Source organism: Taeniopygia guttata, chromosome Z (assembly GCF_048771995.1).
Source record: "Taeniopygia guttata chromosome Z, bTaeGut7.mat, whole genome shotgun sequence".
NCBI classification, from domain to species: domain Eukaryota; kingdom Metazoa; phylum Chordata; class Aves; order Passeriformes; family Estrildidae; genus Taeniopygia; species Taeniopygia guttata.
Genome location: NC_133063.1, coordinates 20,278,038 through 20,298,150, shown reverse-complemented (window position 1 = coordinate 20,298,150; position 20,113 = coordinate 20,278,038). Strand labels below are relative to the sequence as shown.

General features: G+C 37.6%; 1 protein-coding gene across 2 annotated transcripts; it reads right to left on the bottom strand.

Moving 5' to 3' along the window:
* Window positions 1-2,200: 2,200 nt before the first annotated feature.
* On the bottom strand, window positions 2,201-13,055 carry CETN3 (centrin 3). Of its 2 annotated transcripts, XM_012577404.5 has the most exons (5): window positions 12,893-13,055; window positions 10,690-10,825; window positions 8,867-8,981; window positions 6,199-6,390; window positions 2,201-2,647 (listed from the first exon to the last, which is right to left on the bottom strand). In XM_012577404.5, the coding sequence occupies exons 1-5, from the start codon at window positions 12,907-12,909 to the stop codon at window positions 2,604-2,606; spliced, it is 504 nt and encodes a 167-aa protein (XP_012432858.1). In that variant the 5' UTR covers window positions 12,910-13,055; the 3' UTR covers window positions 2,201-2,603.
* Between the last annotated feature and the right edge of the window lie 7,058 nt (window positions 13,056-20,113).

Sequence of the window (20,113 nt, the reverse complement as noted above, 5' to 3'; positions counted from 1 at the left end):
ACTACAAGCCAGAACTTGATCATTTAACACTAATCCACTTATGTGAGTCTAGAAATAAGGGACACATTCAACAGCATACCCATTACATATGTAGTGATGACTGCTGAACCTTGACACTGTTCTCCAATAGATATGATAAAATGCGCCACCAAATTACTCTCTGTCTATATGATATAGGAAAGCAAAGTATAAAAAGAAGAAACTGGGAATTTATACCCTATGATACACCAGGAGAACTACAAGAAAAGTACCAGGATAGGTGTGAACCCCACAAAGCACAGAGAATTGAATAGAGTGTCAATGACGGGGCCAAGCTGACAGTTGCAAATTTAGATTCGATCTTGCCATGCGCTCTGGTCTCTCATCTGCCACAATTGTTGTCAGGTGGTGAAAACCAAAAAAAGTCAACAACAGGAATTGCAACAACTCCAGTGGATAAAACTGCAAGATCAACAGTCAGCAGCACAGAACAAGCATTGTTTTGAAATGCAAAAATCTCTGTAACAATGAAATGAGGGAAAAAAAATAAAACCAAACATTGAGATACTAGTACCAGTACTATTGAGAAAACAGTATCACTATTCTGATTGTTTCTTTTTCCCGTCTTCTGCATCACTCCCATACTCTGAGCGACAAGACCTCTCTCCAGGTCATTGGCCTTTGTTTATGGAACCTTATACTATTGTCACCTGGCCCCTAACAAATGCTGCCATGCCTGCAAGAACACATTTAAAATAAGGTTTACCAAGTATATTGCAAAAGCGAGAAATAAGGCCTCAATTCAGAAGACACAAAGTACATCTTACTGGAAGAGTAACACAAAGTGATCACCTATCAAAAAATAAATACCAGCCATCTACAGAGATAGTACCATCCCCCTAAAGACCCATGCAGCATGTGAGAGCACTTGACACATTCAAAGGTAGGATTTTTGAGGAAAAAGTTTTTTGAAGACTACAAACAGACTTTTCCAGTTGATTGTCTGCAGAAACTAATTGTCCCTTAAATAGTTCACAAAAATAATTAAAAGCTAAGTCAGAAGCTATTGAACTGGACAATTCTCATACTGATCCCAGAAAATACACGTTAAGAGCCATCCATAGGCTCAGTCACAAACACTGAATCTTTCCCCCTAAACATTCACCTCCCAAACACATCTGTTGCAGTGTCCTCTGGGCAGCTGCTCTGCCCTCCCCTCCTAGCCCCGACACTGCCAACAGCAGGGACACTTCCGCACTAGGGAGTGCAGAAGAGCGGCGAAGGGTATGAGCCTTTTCCTTGGGAGGACAAGACTGATGCTGGTGAAGGAAAGGAGTAGGCACTTTGGAGGGTACTTAGTCCAAGGTTTTTAGTGAGGAGAACAACGAGCTCCTGACCTCAGGGGGTACCACTTCAGACAGCCCCCAAGATCAGAGGAACACCACCTAAAATACAGGGGGACTGACAAAGGAGGAATTCAGCTGTCCACCAATAAAGGAACAAAAGGGGGGAAAATGAGAATTAAAACAGGCTTTGAGAGGGCTTCATGGGAGGAATTCTTGGCCCCGGTCGACACCTCTCATGGAAGTTTCCAGAGAAGGGGGATTGACGATTGAGTGACAGAGAAGGTGCCTGGGAGGAGTTTCATGGACAGACAAGGAATTTTCTAGTGGAATGGGAGGATTGGAGGTAGGACTGACATTTCAGAAAAGGGAGGAAACTTGGGGTGCAACCACACACAGGGGGAAGCGAGAACAAACCAATTAATGCACCTCAACACAAATCTTCTAAGACTGAAAAATACTAGTTAGGAGTTGTGGGAGTTTGTTGCAGATTTTTAAATGGATTTTAAAAATATGTTTTATATTTCATTTGGGGTGTTTTTGCTATTGGATTCTAAAGCATACTACTTGGCTTGCAGGAAGTTAGCCACTGTCGTTGTCTCTACAACTATCAGAATTGTGGATACTGCAGAGAGACTTGGCAGACATCTGAGTGACTAAAGCATGTTTTGAAATCATGCATAGTTGCATGTCACTTGTTACCATACAGGGATAACAGAGTTAATAAATGGCATCTTTGAAGATGCATATGCTTGCCCATTTAATGTTGCAGTTCATCTAAAAGAGAAGAAGTAAAAGCTTATAAATGAAAAAAGAAAAACCATGTTCTCTGATTCATTGTTCAGTTCAGATTGAACTACAATAATAACACATTCAAGTAGTAGTAAAGAATGTTTTATTAAAACAGAAGTTTTTCCAACCTTATATATCAAAACTAAGGCCACAACTAGTGCTAACACAAAATCACGAACCTTAAAAGGTTCTTATATGATACAATTTAGAAATCTGAGACAAGGCTATTTCACAAAGTTACTCAAACATTCTGAAATTCAGCATTACTTACTTAATCTAAAATATTACATCAATTATCCTAGTGATAATATTTAATGATACAAAGTACTGAATTATCAGTGCATGTAACCCGTTTATTATTTTGGTCCTGTGACAACTAACCTTCCACGCCACTCCAGCTACCAAAATAAATGAAAGTACAAAACATTGTAATGGAAGCTGCCAACAACTCCTCCCTTTTGTGGTCAGTTAATTTCTTTTCTTCTAATGCTAAATATCTCCAGTCATAATAGCAATAAATTCTTCTTGATTGACTGCAAAAAGAAAATTTAAAGAAGGAAAAAAAATCATTAGACAAACAGCAAACAACAATAAACCATAAAATGAAGTAATACATATCTGTGCTTTACTTAAAGGCTTCTCTGTTAGTATTTGTTGCATCTGATCCATTACTGTAAGTCTTTACAAATTTGCTTCTAGACCAAGGGTTTTGCACAGGTTTTTTCATGTAACATGAAGTCAGAATGCAAGCTTCATTATGTGGAATACTAAACCCAGAAACTACCTCACTTATAATCACTTATATTATTTCTAATTATAAAAGTTAAAATATTCTAAAAGTGAAATATGATAGAAAAAAAATCCCTGAGAAACATGTAAGATGGCTATGCAAAATAGTATTATTTTAAAGGTGTATAAAAATGTTAAGACTGGTATCTAAATTTTTATTAACTAAGTACTTCTCAAGCAACAACACATCAGTTAGTTATGACTAAATTCAGTTTTATTCTTAAAATAATAAGTCAAAACATTTACAACTAATTTACCACCACAGTTCAAACAACGCTATTTCTATCTTCCCATTCTGTAACACTCACCAAATACAAAACAAATTGTAGATGTTTAGCAATTATTTCATAAATTAGTCAAATTTAAAATGGACATTTGATGAGCCTTTCCCCATCTGAAGTTTCTTCCTTCATAATTAACAAAAATTATGTAATTTCTTATTTTTTGTTATGCACTTTTATTTTTACAAAATTAAAGTGCATTTTTACACAAATGCACTTGAAGAAATTAAGTCATAATAATTCATTAATTATTCTGCTGCAGTTATACCTGAGGTACTGACCATTCTCATATGTTAAAACATAGCCCCTGTAAAAGAGTTAACCAGTGACCATGTTCACTCTGCAAGTAATTACTGAACTGGGGAATGATTAGAGTAAGATGGTGGTATGGAAAAGACAAGACACATACAATGCCCTGACAATTATCCATCCCAGCCAACATGCCCAAGCTGTTCCTAAACAAAGCACTGCAAAGAAGGAACTACATTCACAGCTAGAACATTAAAGAAATTCAATTATGTTAATGAATAAAAATGTCAAAAAACCTAAATATGTCCTGTTGTGATGCATGTAAAAAAAATAGGAAACAAGCATATTTAGTCTAGCTTAGGGCCCTATGCTCTGAAATACCAGTGCATCACATAGCTACATCTAGTTCTGAAACACAAAAATACCATGACTATAGGATTTTAAAAGATTTTCCACAGCTTTATCATAGTAACAACATTTTAACAGCACAAATTCGAAAACTGTCTCAAAAGTAATTCTCTGGTTTACAGCATCCTTGAAATCATGCTGTAAAATACAACATTATAATGACAAACAAATTTTGGAACATTCAAAGAAACTTCAGAAAGCAGTGTAGTTACAATTCCCAGTAACCCAAGTACGCTCAGTTAGTCCCCTTCAGACATAAGAATTTGTTCACAAGTCAACAACCATGAAAGCAGAAGCACCGTTTTTCATGGCATCAGATCTCCCTCAACTCCATGACATAAGTAATCATAAAAGAACAAACTAGAATCACAGCTAATAGAAAGAGAACATTGACTTAGAATCTTGAGAGTTAAACGTGCGTATTTTTTCAGTGGTGGGTTTGGGTACTTGTCTTAATTCTGTGCCAAAAATCTGAGACATGAGACTGGACAGTGTTTCCTACAGTTGCATCAACAAGATTATCAAAACTGCACGAACTGACACGACAGAGTTTTTCAAGTTAGTTGTGCTCAAAACCAGAAGTAATTATTAAACCCAAGAATACCAAAGTAGGATTACTTACATATCTAAGGGAGACAAAAATACATCAAATACACTTTTACGTAAGTATGTGTACTCTACCAGTACAGCTCAGTGGTTTTGCTGGGAACATAATGGTTCATGTAACCTGAGTACTATACAAGATACCTTATTTCACTGTGAGCAAAACAATCTCTTAAATGCAATACAGGGTTTAAACCAAAAGTGTTACTATCTGTATTAGATATGTCAATTAAAAAATTCTAACAATTAACAGTTTCAAACTTTTTTTTGAGAGCAGGAAAAGAAGGAGAGTTAGATGACAGCACAATTTTGACACATGACCCAGGTGTTTGAAGACAAATGAAATAGTGATTCACAGCATAATTAACTTTCTCAGAATGACTCTTAAAAAGCTAGGAACAGCCTGTTTTTTTTAAAGAACAAAAAACACACAGAACATTAAGGACAAACAGCACCATACACAAACATGATGCTGTCATTCTTCCATATTCAATCTTCTGCTTGATTGTTCTAACAGACAATGAATGGATGACTGAATAAGAGGAACTGAGCCACTTAGTCTTAACTGATTAATTTCATTTTAAAAAATTCAGCACTGACACAAAATGACTCAATAGTCCTCCTGAAAGGAGCTAATGGTGTATGTTCCATATGTACTACCCAAATAGCAATGTGACAAAAGAACATTGATATACAATTCTGAGGAAAAAAAATGAGATAATTTGGCAGCTCCAGGAGATCAACACATGAAAAAACATATTTGCACAAAGAATTCTGATTCCACTCACCTCTACAGCTATGACTTCCAAAAAAATAACACCTGCATTGAATAGCATCTGTCAGAAGGCTGACAACTCAATTTTTCCACTAGCACCTGTGAGTTTTGAGCCCAACATATGCTCACAAGCATAAATATCATTGTCACAGGAAAAACTGATGACCTGCTAGTGAAATCTCATGAGTCACCACCCTGTGAGAATCGTGTTCAATGGACTGATACAGTCTTTATGTGCAAAGTCTTAAGTGAGCGATCCTTGAAATATTCATGTATTAAGGCTTCTGATGTAAAAATAAAGTTGTTTTGAAGATAATGAAAAACTCTTAAGTTTCAGTGTGCACAATGATTTAACAAGCATAGTATCAAACTTGATTTGCTAATTCATTTTTTATCTACCTAGCAAATCACTTCTGCAGCCTACTCTGTATGGACCTTGTCAGTCACAGACCCATTTTTCACACTATGCTTTTCAGCACTCCAAGGCTCGGAAGTATGTTAAAGAGCCATGCAAGCTGATCCTACATAGACCCAGGCTATTTCAAGCACGATTTATTAGCTTAATGCTCCATATCCAAAGCTGAAATCACAACAATGACACATCGTCACTTAAGGTACATTGAGTAAGTGATCAAAAGACTTTCTCTCAGCACTTTACTTCTTTTACTGATTAATATGGAAATAAAAATGTAATGCAGGTACACAGAATCTCTCTTACTTCTACCTTCAACTACACTTTCACCTATCTTTTAATAAACATTGGTTGAATAAGAGATGGTGGTGAATCAACTTGATTCTTAGACTCCAGGATTAGTTGCTGTCAAAAGCAATTGTCTACATTATTTGTAAGCTAAGTTATGCTTGAGATTAAAGTCATCTAGAAGGAAATGAAAGAGGACATTTTCACAACAATATAACACTTGAAAAGGGAACAAAATTAAGAACAAGATGATATGGTGTTATATTTTCCAACACGTACTTTCTCCATCTCCATCCTTATCAAATTCTTCAATCATACCCCGCAGTTCTTCATCAGACATATTTTCACCCAATTCTCTAGCAACCCGGCGCAGGTTTCTCAGACTTATTTTACCAGAATCATCATCATCAAACAATTTGAATGCTTTGAGTATTTCTTCTAGTGGGTCTCTGTCCAGTATCCAATCTGTCACTGCAAAAAGTTAAAAAATTCAGAAAGGTAAACTCAGAATGATCTTTGCAAACTAAGACGATATGAAGAACACATGTCTGATTTCACCTGTTCTTGTATTTCTATAGAATTCAATGTGCATATTTGTTTGGCTGTTGTCTGACCTCTCTTTCTCACCTCTGTTTTCCCAAGCTGAGTTGCTCTTTAGGATGTAACTGTTGCACTAGAAAGCTGCACAGTGGTGTAGTCACACTTTCCACACATTTTCCAATAGGAATTTAAAGTATACACAGGAGGCCTTCTCTTTAAAAATTCCAAGTTTTCAGATAAGACACCCTCAGCTCTTTTAGATGAAGGTGTTACTCTACATGTTTTCATCAGTACACAATTTTTAGCTGGGGAGAACACTGAAACAGTTAAGTGAAGAAAAAGATCCACACAGAACTTCTCCTTTAAATAAAACCACACTAACCTAAAAGCCCCCGTAACCAACCAACTGACCACTCCCAGCCCCCCAAACCTGAAAACAAAAAAGACTAAGCATAGGGGTTATGAAAAGGATGCTGCTGTGAATTACAAGATGTTTATTCTGAAAGGACTATTCAGCCTTTATTATTTTTTTAAGACAACCATTTGTCAGTTTCTGCAACAGAAAATACAAACTTGCCTCATGAAGTATTTCTCTAATAATTACTTCAGACCAACCAACAATAATGTATCTCCTCATCTTTGTACCTGTTAGTCTTGTATTAGAGGGCTAGTCTTGGATTATCAAGCCATTAAAATCACATCAACACTGTTTGCACAGAAAGAACCATTTACTATCTGCTACTAACTGCAGATGGAATGTCTGCTCTGGCTTAGCTAATTTAAGAGGAAAGAACTTTTCCTGCTCATATAAGCCAACTACAGCAATCAAGTTTATATATCTGCAGATTTACCCTAAATTTAAGTATTTTCTTTTAAAATAACAGTGCTGCGTCATTTGAAAAATGCTACCTTTTGTGGTAAAAAAGACAACTGAAAAAATATTAAAATGTCTCTACATACAAAACCACAGAAGACAAAATAAAATTGCATCTTTATATATTTCAACAGAACATTAAATTAAGAGAAATTGATAACTCAAGAATTGCTTACCCATATTCAGCAGCTCTTCACAGTTAATGTCTCAGTAACCTATTTTATCTAACTCCCCAGTCTTTCTGTTAGAAGTGGTATCATACTTAATTCTGTGTTAAGGTCATATGGCACCACAAGCTGTATGCTACTTCAACTTAAGTTTTCCAACAGGTTCAATCCCATTCCAACTATATACTGTGCTTTCTACAAGAATTTCCTGGCTTCTTCCAGCACTTAATGACTGTCGATATTGATAGCCAGGACAAAACATGAAAACAAGGAACAGGACTGGAGATCAGGAATTAAAAAAATAATTGCGCAGTATATTTCTTTTCTATAATACTATATAATGTAATACATAATGTAATTTTAAGACTAGTATTACTATCAAATCAATACACTCATTTTCTTTCTAATACTTCCACATAGGCTTTATAAATCAGAAAATAAGTAAAAATAATGTTCTCTAACTTGGAATATAACTACAAAAATATTACCTGTCATTAACAAAACATTTTGTCCAGTATTAATCTGCAAAACAATGAAATGTTTCCACATTTCAATCACTAATTGTTTTGATATATTAAGATGATTGCTATTTGTAGCCAAGAGCAAGTACTGGGGGTTTGAGTGTTTTGTTCCACAAAATCTATGGAAATACAATACCTTGAAGAAATGGACTATCATGAGCAAAGTGAACTATAATGGACATAATAAGCTAGAAATGTAAACCCACACAGATTACTTTTTGGTAAACATAAAGTGAATGCAAAAGCATAAATTATGCCTAACAAAAATCCCCTAAAATCTTCAAAGAAACATCAAGTCTAAAAATTCTGCATATCACTACAAAATCAAAGTACATAAAATTTCACAATACACAAATTTCAGACAAAAGACACAACTAGTGCTACTGGCTCTATCAACAGTTGAAAATTCTTGTACAATAGATAAAATCTACTTCAATTTCTCTAATCTTTTTAATATATGAAGTCCGTAGGCTGGTTGTGTGTGTATGCACTCCTTCCCATGAAATTCAATGTCAAATACCTTTTCCACAGCAAGAAGAAGAATCTTATAAGAGACCCATGAACAAGAACATCTACACTTTAAACTACCATTTATTCCTGTATTTAAGCTTGAGAGAGATTATGTATATCCTACATCCTTTTATACTGTACATATCAAATTAAGAATTCAGAAGACAAATATTAATCTTCCTTTACTACTGACCTATATTAAGCAAAATATGAAATGACGTCTCCCACTTCTATTTCTTAAATAATTGAAGAAGTCCACAAAGTACGGCTTTGAAATTGTACTCACTATTATAGGCTAAATATTTCTAGAGGTAGAAACACAATTAAACACATACCAACTTCATTAAAATCTTCAAAGGTGATCTTGCCTGTTGATTCTCGATCATAATCTTTAAGTATTTTCAGGACATCAGCTTTTTTCACATCAAAACCCAAGGCTCTCATTGCCACCTTTTGGAATAAAATGGAAGTGCAACCATAATCAATAGATAAGGATCAAAATAAATATTTAACAAATTTTCCTTTTTATTTCAGTAATTAGCTTCTTGCCCAAGAGAGAAACAGCATATTAATGGTTAAGTAACAATAATAAATAAAATAAAGAAAAGGAAAAGAGCTTGGCATATAAAAAGCATTTAGAACTACTATTAGGAAATGGAACATCTACTTAAGTGAGAAAAAAAGAAAACTGCATTTTCAGGGATTTTACAGACTGGACCAAATGCATCTTAGGGCAAGTAAATTTATTCCTTATTTTTCAAAGCTCTTATCTTCTTAAGACAAAGCTGAAAATCATTCTGCAAATTGTATACAAGTGTATATGTTCATGGATTTATAAGTCCTACAAGACTTTAAACTGCTTTTCTAGCCACAGAAGCCAACCTATATTTTACTTTTCCATTAGTGCAGAAGTTCACATTTAGATTCCCATTTCACCTTAGAAGGTAATTGCTGAGCACACAGCACCCTAACTTCCTCCAAACTGATGAATACAGGCTAACCACACATGAAAACCACTGATGTAGTGATTCAAAAATTGATGCTATATGATGATTTTGTAGAGAAGGAGATATGTAATTTTCTTTTCATATATTTCTGCTCTTTCACAGCTTCAGGCTGACAATATTTGATTAGACAGCTAAGAAAGAGGTTTTCAAGTAATCATGACAGCTGGGAATTCAAAGCATACCATAATCAGAAAAAGCATAACCATAACCACGAGATCCCAGCACAACCCTAGTCTCAGTGACTTCCAACAAAAACAAAATAAGTGAACACTGAAATAAAGAGAATTGTTCTACCTAACACATTAACAGCAGCAAATTATGTCAAAATAAGACTTTTTTTTCCTTCTTCAAATTACTTGGAAGAGCCACACTACAGAGCCAACTGAATTAGGCATTCTTTAAAAAAAAAAAAATCTCATGCTATATGTGACTGAAACACTGGCCTCTCCAAAGCTACTTTTTGTTCTTGCTGTCTTAATTAGAATAAAAATGCATAGAAGATTTAAGGCAAGTTTAGTGAACCCCATTTACTACTCTGCAGACTTTCAGGTGGGAGACCTTACTTAGAAACATAGCCTAAACTCCATCTGCTAACAGCTATCATTAGAAGCATCCTTATTTGGGAAGGGCAACTACTGAGCCTCGCTCAAAAAGCACACCTTATTCCTACAAATCATAGGCTTTCTTTTGAAAAATACAGGTAAGCTCTGGCTTGTAGTCAACAGTTTTACAAATTTGATTTACATCTTTTACCTACACATCTGAAACCAACAAAAGGCTTTAAGTTATACATCTTTAAAACTAATCAAACATAAGAGTTTTTTTCCTCTGTCCAAGCTTATCCCTGGACAGTTTTTCCATCTGTCCAAGCTTATCCCTGGTCGGCAATTATACCAGGGTTATTTAGAATGCAATAGCAATTCTGTTACACATGAAGTAAATAATAAAGTGGGAAGAAAAGCTTATTCTTATACCAATAGAAATTTCCCATTCTTTCTTTTTTTCCCATTCTTTCTTTTTTTTCCTTCACTCCTTTAACCAAGCAAGACATCTTGAAGGAAGTTTTTAAAGATAGTCAGCATCTTAAGGATTCACTATGGAATGGATATATTATCTGCTATAAAATTGCTTAAATGAAAGGAAATTTCTACCTTTAATTGATGGTAATTTATCGCTCTATCCTTGTCCGTATCAAACAATTCAAAGGTATCTTTAATTTCTTGCTTCTGTTCCTCAGTCAGTTCTCTTCTTTTCTTCTTTTTAGTTTTATCTACTGAGAGCTCATCCCTATATAAAGAAAATTACATGTAGTGTAACAGATTTCTACTGGGAAGATGCCACTGTATATAACCGTTTCCACCAATAACAAACTCACCATAATTTTAGAAATCACTACCTTACCTAGTCAGTATTTTCCCAGCTTGTATTCCCAGTTTAAAATAACATTCGAAATAGACAATTCTGTTGTGAAATCTGAATGATACCTCCAGTCTCCCACCCAAAATAAACAAGCACAGGCATTTTTGTTAATAAGCAGCAACAACAACAACAAAAAAAGAGGATAGAAAAATTACCAGATAAAAAGGTTTCTTGAGGTTTCAAAGTAAATTAGCAGTTGAAATTATACAACTTATGAAAACAGTTAGTTTCTACACCGTAGCTTAAAAAATAAAATAAATTTGGGGACTGATAGGCCAGTGGAAGCCAAACTAGGCCTAACAGTCTGGCTGCTAAAGCTAGCATTAGGTGCTACAAATCAACTTTGGCACCTGTAACAATTCTTAGATAAATAGTACTTGTAGGATTTTTTTTTAATCCTTTAGATCATACACATACACACTGTTTTGAAGATTTTTTTGCTCTGTTTTGGTATATATGAAGAGACAAGCCCTCCAAATCAACAAATCTTACTCAAAGAAAGCCCCCTTTTCTTTGGCTAGTAGGAATAAGCTTATATTTTTCAGAGGAGCATAGTAAAAGGAGGAGAGACAATAACTACAAAATTTAAGGGAAAGAATTGCAGCTGGAATAGAAACTGCAGCTGGATCTAAGGGAAAACATTTTCCCAGTGCATGTGGTGACATGCTAGAATAGTTCCACTGGGAACGAGTCTCCATGATCAGACATTTTTTTAACCTAACTATAAAATGTGCTTAGCATCCTCAGCCAGCTTTAGGTAGAAGCTGCTGTGATCAGGAAGCTGGACTAGATGACTTCCATAAGTCTTTCCTAAATTATTGCATAGTTTATGTTATACTATCAGGAATAGGCTTTTTATGCTCATTTGTCCTTTTGCACCAGAGGCAGAATGAGTGCTGCATCACCTAGGGTAGAATGCATAAAGATTACTGATCAATGAACAGAAAACTGCAAAATTAACTTTCCAAGTCCCCTCTAATAAACTGCTTTATGCCCTTCTTTGTTAACAGTGTGCTAATTTTAATCAAAACCTAAGACTAAGCACTTATCTAGACTTAGTTTTCAACAACCACTGAAGCAAAAACCCCAAATACAGACAATAAAAGTGCAAGCTGCAGAGTCTGAGCTTCAAACCACAATACCCTCAAAGAGTAAGATGTTCTTAACAGACCAACTGAGACAGTATGATTTCACACAGGCTTTGGATTACTACAACTCTTGGAAGGCCTAAAATAACTCTGAGCTGGCTACGTAATTAGGACCAAGAGAGCAGATCAGATCTAGGGGGCCCGCATTTTGTGAGCTACGATGAAGAAATATATTTATAAATCTGAAACCAGATTAACACCAAACTCTTCTGAAGGAGCAATCCGGGTAACTAAGTGTTCATTTAGTGCTTAGCATAAAATAATTTATCAAAAGACAAAGCAGTACTCAAATACAAGTAGTTCAGTGCCACTTCTGCACCTACTTTAACCATAGTAAGCACAAAGTTCTTAGATTTGAAAATTAAGCATAGCAGGTGCCATGTAAGCATATTAATTACACTTGAAGACAGGAATTTGCCAGGCACTGGGATTCATAAGCCAGGCTCCTTTACCCAACAGCTACTAAATCAGAATTCAGAAACAAAACAAAGCCAAGCAGTTTAACTTAATGCCTATTCACAGGCCTTTTGAAAGCACATCAGACAACCCAGAAACGAACTTCCCAAGGCCAGACGCACCGGACCCTTCTTTCTTAGGGCAGAAAGACGGGCCTTATCCGGATCCGGCCCCGGCCCGACGATGGGATCAGATGGGACCGGCTGAAGGCCGGGGATGACCCAGGCCCCGCCACGGCCTCCCGAACGGGGGCGGCGTGGCCCTGAGGGACCCACACCGCGCTGCGGACCCCGAGCGGGGCAAGCAAGGAAAGCGCCGTGCTCGTACCGACCTGAGGGCCAGGCTCATGGTGCCGGTGCCGCAGCCGGGTCCGGCAAACGCGCCGCGCCCTACCCTGCCCAGCCCTCCGCACGGCCCGGCCGCGTCCAAGCCTGGCCGCGCCGCTCCCCGGCCCTTAGCGACGCCGCTAGGCCACGCCCCCACCAAGTCCCAACCTGATTGGCCGAGGGTCGATAAAGTCCCGCCTGCGAGCCCTGAGAGCTCTGCCATTGGCTGAGCTCCTGCCACTCAGAGCGGAAGGGGCGGGCCTCGCCGAGAGCGGGCGGTGGCTCCCGGCCGCGCCTCCGGCCGCCGCGCCGTCTCTGCCGTCCAACGGGCGCCGCCAGAAAGTTTTCCTAAGGAAGGCTGTTTCTCGATGTTTGCTCTTGATTTTCAAGCCTAATCAACAGGGAAGGAGATTTAATCCTTGAAACAGATAGACGCTACTAAGCAAGATTAAAGTAATGTCCAGGGGTTAGAAAGACAAATCTTTTGTCCTAATTTCCTCGTTAAGGTATAGGGCACGACGTGTTTCAGTGATGTCAGACAAACAATTCGGGATTTACGGGCTCCAAGGACATTTGGCAGAACTCCCAAGATACGGAAGAAATTAATAAAGGCAACTGAGCAACTGCGTTGAATCAGCTCCAGTTCCAGCAGATCACTTACCAAGCTGCCCACGGACTCAAGGGAAGGACTAGGCATGTGGACTAATTAACATGAGAAATAAGAGAATAATTAACATCAGACGATAGAATAATAATTAATAAGAGAACAGTGTAACCTGAAGCCAGTGAACATTAATGCGCTTGTTTGCTAAAATGTGTATAAATACACAAAATACTAAAGAGTTTTGATAGTTGGTGTGCTTGACTCACGGAATAACATGCAGCACCCAGGCTTCCATGACTCTAAAATAAATAATCCATGTCTCCCTCAAGTGTGTAATTACTGGCTTATTGCACACTGGGTAATAAATCTGATTTTTTGTGGTCAGCACTTCTACTGGCCTTGCTGTAGCCTAGATGTGTGGTGTCTGTGTCAGAACTCCCCGTGGCCCCAGAACCTGCTCACTACTGTTCACTCCATTGGAGGTCTGGTGGGCTGTGGAGGTGCACGCAAAAGTGGCATTTACAGAAGCATTTCTGGCACTTGTACAGATTTTGCCTTACTAAAAATGTGATTGAAAGTGTGATAAATGGATGTGATTCATGCTGAATAAGTTGTACTTATAGCAATAATTTGGAAAAATAATTGGAAAAGTGTATTTGATTAGTGTTATGAAGCAGACGGGTTTCTTCAAGAATACAAGTGGAAAACAGGATGCAGGAGCTGGATTCGGCCTTGGGAATGGACAAAGTCAGGAGGACTCCCAAACCAAAACTGGCATCAAGATGGAATGAAACAACACCCAGAGCAGGACCAACCTTGAAGATGAATAAAGTTAGGACAATTCCAGACAGGGAGTCTAAAATAGTGGTCTTATTGATGAAATATTTGGAACATAATGCTTACTTACATAACACCAAACTTAATGTGCATGTGCCACCTGCCAGGTTATCCAGAGGACAAGTAAGGAAGACCTTCAGCCTTCCTCCAAGAAGACCACTGAAGAGCCCAGGAGATCCCATAGCAACAACGGGAGGATGCGCTGTGTAGTATTAGTGATGTAGATTTCAAGAATCAAAAATGGGAGGAGATTTAAAGGAGCTTTTGATAAATATGTATTAGCATACAGTATAAAAGTTCTGTTTGAATTATTTTTCCCTTTGTATGGGTAGCAAGGCAAGAAGCCCTCCCCATACCCTGATCAGTTTCACTTATGCTTTATCTGAACCATTGCCAAATTACTTTTTGTAACCACTTCATTAAATTTGATTGTATTATTGTTATTATTATTATTATTATTATTATTATTATTATTATTATTATTATTATTATTATTATTATTATTATTATTATTATTATTATTTTGTCCCCCAATTAAAAATTGCTGCTAAATTGCAATCTTGTGATTTATCAAATTGGACATATGAGACCCCATTCATAACAAAAGCAATATGTACTGTGTGGAGATTGAAGACCTTATGTATAGTTTCAGTTATCATTGACACTAATATTACTGTGTCTTGCAAAACAGTCAGTGAATCAAAATTACATATCTGTGTAGGGAAAATGCTCTCATATCACTGGTGAGAAAACTCAGATTTCTGCAAAGTGCTGCCTCAGTGCTCTAGTGTGTGACAAAGTAAGTGTCACTGTGCCTTTCTTCATAAAAAAGGACTGTTTCATAACTAGCTTTGACAACATAGTACAGTGTTACTAACTGGACCATGATGTTATTCAGATCCTTGCGAATACTATGTTATACAGTCTGGCTAGACAGACTGAAAATTCTCAGGCAATGAAAAATTCCTTCAGGCGTTTCAGTCCTGACAGCTTGTCTTGGAGATGTTTTGCACCTGTGTTTCCAGTAATAAACTATTAATGGGTTTACACTGAGTACACAGTGTTGAATATGTAGAGTTTGGCTTGCTCAAGACACATTTTTCCTGAGCAAAGTCAAGCAGAGATGAAACCTATTTTCCTATCTGTTCATATTATGCCTGGTCCAGAGATCAAATAGGCAGAGGCAAGAGGTTTGTAATTGACCTCTGTTTAAAGACAGTAGCTTTGCAATTAAAAGCATAAAAGCAAAAATTACTGACAGGTTTGACCCTCAACCTGTACTGTGGTGCAAATATAACCACAGATTTTTCTTTTTTTTCTTTTTTTTTTTTTTTTTTTTTTTTTGTGTTTCATAGAACACATTTACTTGTCCAGAGAGAAAAGGAAGCATTAACCAAATGGTGAGTGAAGTGTGGGAAAGTAGCACAAGCAGTCCCCAACTGCACCAAGAGCCCCAAATTGCACTGTTTCATCCCCATTCTCACCTCCTCTGTGTGTTGATCCTGGGTCCCAGCATAGAGGCCCTTGGATCTCACCTGAGCTGCGCTGGGGTTTTTCCTGTCTTGTACTGTGTGCTGCTCTTGCTGACATATTTGCAGACTTCGTGGCCTGGCCATGAACTTGAGTCATGACCTTGCCATTGTCTGCAGTGCCTGGGCTGCTGACAGGTCAAGTTACTCTGCAGGGAGTTCATAATCCCTGCCAGTGTTGTGACTGTGCTTTGCTTCCAGGTTGTCCTCTCTCATGGTGCACCCGTGCCCTGGCTGCTCTTTGTCAAGCAGAGTGAGATACTTGATACTGATAGTCTGGGTGTGCTTCTGGGAACTGAAGACCCACATTCAGGTCCCTACTCCTAAATTTATAAGCTAAAAAGTCGCTCCAGAAACCAAAGTGTCACTCTTCATAAATTGATTTAAGTTAGCAGCAGTGCTCATACTGCATGTGAAATGGAGATGCACAGAATTCCAAAGAGAAAAGACAGGCTCAAATAATAATAGCTAAAAATAAGTACATGGTTGTGGTAGTAGTGACTTGTAAATCCTTGCATTTTCAAAGCTGGTTAAACCCGTCCTAAAATGACCACGTATGAATGCACTAGCATGTTTCTCACACAAACATATTGTCAGCTTAATAAGGAAAATAATTAAAATGAAATATATTTAAAGCATAGCATAACCAGAAAAAGCATTACTAGCTTTTACTTAATTTTCAAACTCATCTATTGCTTTTCAAAAGTAATTTGTGGGGATGTCTACTAGGTCTGTCTTCCCTTTGAGTGAAGCTATATTCTTCTCTAATCCTAATTTTATTAGTATTTGAAATTATCCTACCACTCTATTGTCCTACACCGAATTTGAGTATGCAAAGACTATAAACCTCATCCCAACTGCTCAAAATCAGATCACGTATCAGAACTGTAATTAAATTAACCCTGAATTTTTTAAAGGAGAAGTTGGGTAAGATTTCATGCAAGTCAAAACAGTTCTGTTCATGTCACCCTTAGAACAAACAATATGTAAAAATATAAAGCCAAATTAAAAACATACCAAGTATCATTGGCAGTTTGATAAATGTGAATGAACTTCTTTGTGCATCTGGGTCAAACTGCTGGGAAATACCTGGCACAATCACAGCAGTGTGGCCTAAGTTTCTGTGCCTTTTTCCATGTCAGGGTTCTTTTTGCTGCTTGTTTGTTTGTTTTCCCCATTTTATTTTCTGTTGAATGTCTCATTGCCTCCCCAGGACTCTGTTGGGCATGTGTGGGAATACTCACAGTTAGCTCTAAAATAATTTTTTAACCAATAAATTTTAAATTACTGTAAGATAGCATGTACAATAAAGTCCGAGTAGTTAGGAGTAACCATGCTGAAGATGAATGTTTTGCCTAGCAGCTCCCTCATGTAATAGTTAACGTCAAATAAATTTAAAATAGAACATAATGAATGTTTTTTTTCATTGCTTCTCGATCATTTTTATACTTCCTAATTCAATTTGAAAGTGAAAGGAGTTTAGATGGACTAGCAGTATTTTGGATAATACATGGTTGAATTTTTAGACCCAAGAGGTAGTGCTTACTGATTTAAGTTACATATGCATAAATAGGAACTTGGATCAGTGTTGGTTGAATGCTGAGACCTAGATTTTTAACATTAAATATTAATAAATCCTCCTTTTCCTCCACCTTTATCTCCCTCACACACTCCATAACAAAGCTGCATTATTTTGTTTTTCTTTGGCTAGAGATGACTGCTCTTACAAGGCAAAGTGCATGTATAATGGGTAAACATTTTTAATGCAGTGTCTTTCTCAGAAGCATAAAAGATTTTGCCAGCAACTTGTAAGTATACTCCATCTAGAATGAAAAGTGCTTGTGTTGAGATATACCTAGAAATTATTACTTAACTGCATAGGATTATAATTTTTATTATGATAATACATGAAAAAAAAAATTATGTGCAAACTGTTGTTTAACATCATAACAGCCTTGACAGATTACAGAACAAAACTTCCCATCTGATTTTTATGTCAACTCCCCAGTCTACTGAAAACTACATTAACACATATTTAGATGTAACAAAGAAATCAACACAGTTCTAAATGCTCACAAGACACAGTATTTAAAATTACAATGTATTTTAAAAATATTTAATCCAAGTATTGTTAAAGGACCATTGTCGAACTCTTACGATTAAAATTTGGTATGTCTTAATAAAAATAATCAGTAATCGTTCTTTTAACTTAAGATCATTTAAATATTATCTGGTAGTGAATTTCTTATAATAGAAAAAACAATTTCATGACCCTAAAAAAACTACTTTCGTTTGGATTATAGCAGCAGTTTACTAGCAAACTCCACTTTGGATTATGTGCATGCAAAGTTCATTTCTGAGCTAGGAAAATATCCCCTAGATTTTGGTAAAGCCAAAAAGTCAAAGTTTTGGTTACGCACTTAGTGGACTTAAGCATAGCTTAATAGGGCATTTTGACAGTGATCTGGCTATTTAAGGATCTTAGCAGATAGAAATACTGAGCAGATTTAAACACAAATGATGGAGGATAGAGGTTATTCTTTCCTTTTAAACTGACGTTGCCTGTGAGTCTTCTTGTAAAAGCTCAGGCTTTACAATACAACAAAATCTGGCTACACAGATTCTAATATTGGATCAAATAAACAAACTGATAGTGGTATAACACAGAATGCTAATTCAAAGTTGTTATGGATAGGCTTACAAAGAAAATTTTAAAGTAATAAAAAGGCTAGTTGATTAAAACACAAGTAAGCCTGTTTATTACAAACTGAACAACTGGAAGCAAAAGCCTCTGGCTAGTCCGGAGACTGTTTCAACAACTTAGTGATCGTAACCTAGGGGTGTTTCCAAGGAAAGCGGCTCCGGAAAGACCCGGGCATCAGAGACCCCTGGCCTTATAAAGCCTCTTTTTGTCTCCTGGTAGGGGCGCTCAGGATCCGTGCTGTGATAGGTCTATTTCGCCATTGCTGAGCTTCCTCTGGAAGCTTCCTTGCCCCTCCACAAAGATTGGCACCCCCATCTCTTCCCCAGTTCCGCTCCCACTTTATACATGCACAACAGTACTAACCACCATTTTGTTACTTGTACCTACAACATTTAACCTCATACATTGTTAACTACACTTCTAATCACACTTTGTTACTTGTACCAAAAACATTTAACCTTATATATAATTGTTAACTACATTTCCCCAAAAGTTTAAATTTTATTTTTGTTCATAACAAAGTGATCTAGTGAACATCTGCAAAACTTTGGCAACTTGATATCCATATTGGCAGACTTTGGATTTCTTGGTGACTACTTTAATACACAGAGTTACCACCAGGGCTCCCACAGTCTTCACACCACTGTCAACTAATTTGCAGGAATTCAATTTGCCGCGTTCTCTCCCTGAAGCCTGTCTCGCCCCCCGCTAGCTCTCTGCGATGGAGAGAGCGGGCAGGTCTCCAGCACCCCTCGCTGGACCGCTGTGGGCTTTGAGGAGCGCTGTTTGGGTCAAAAGAAGCAGCCAGAACCCCGCAGCGTAATGAATGAAGAGAGTCCTCCTCTGGGGGCCGAAATCCTCTTTATTGAGTCCCAACGGGGACAACGCAGAAGCGAGGAACCAACCAACCGGGCTGGTGCCTGCCAGAGAAGGCACCGCGAACAGAGCAACTGGGTTGGTGCCTGCCAGAGAAGGCACCTTGAACAGAGAAACCGAGGGTTTTATAGGACAGGGCAGGGGGAAACTTGGGCCAATGGGAATTCAAGGGGAGTGGCTTGCTCTTTGGGAATGACCAATAGGAAGAGGGATGTGGGAGAGGCCCCAGGGCTGGGCCCAATCACCCAAACACCCTGGATGGAAACTTCTAGATGGTGGGGCAGGGATGCCGGATGACAGACAGGGACCCTGGGAGGGGACAGGGGGATGAATCAGCAGGATTGGGGTGATGGACAGTGAAGGGAAGGCGGGAAATTTAGGAGCATACCAACTGCAAATCAGGGGTACATAGAACAAACTTAGTACATAATACAAATATAACAGAACATAAAAACACAACTCTACATCAATTACTATCAGGTAACCTGTGACACCCTGGCATCCTCTGGATAACTGGTGTAAGCTTTAGAGATATGTATACCTTCAGCCTGCTTCCCAGGCTGTTTTTGTGTTTCTTCCTCTGCCAACTGAGGCAAAGATAAACACTTCTTGGTTTCATGACGTAAGTCTACCCACTGAACACTCCCCATGTCATACACTGATGTACAAGGATTTC

Coding starts and splice junctions, on each gene's coding strand:
- CETN3 (XM_012577404.5), bottom strand. Junction 8,982..10,689: donor TAAATTACCATCAATTAAAG/GTAGAAATTTCC, acceptor TTATTCCAAAAG/GTGGCAATGAGAGCCTTGGG. Junction 2,648..6,198: donor TAAGGATGGAGATGGAGAAA/GTACGTGTTGGA, acceptor TTCTTTTTGCAG/TCAATCAAGAAGAATTTATT.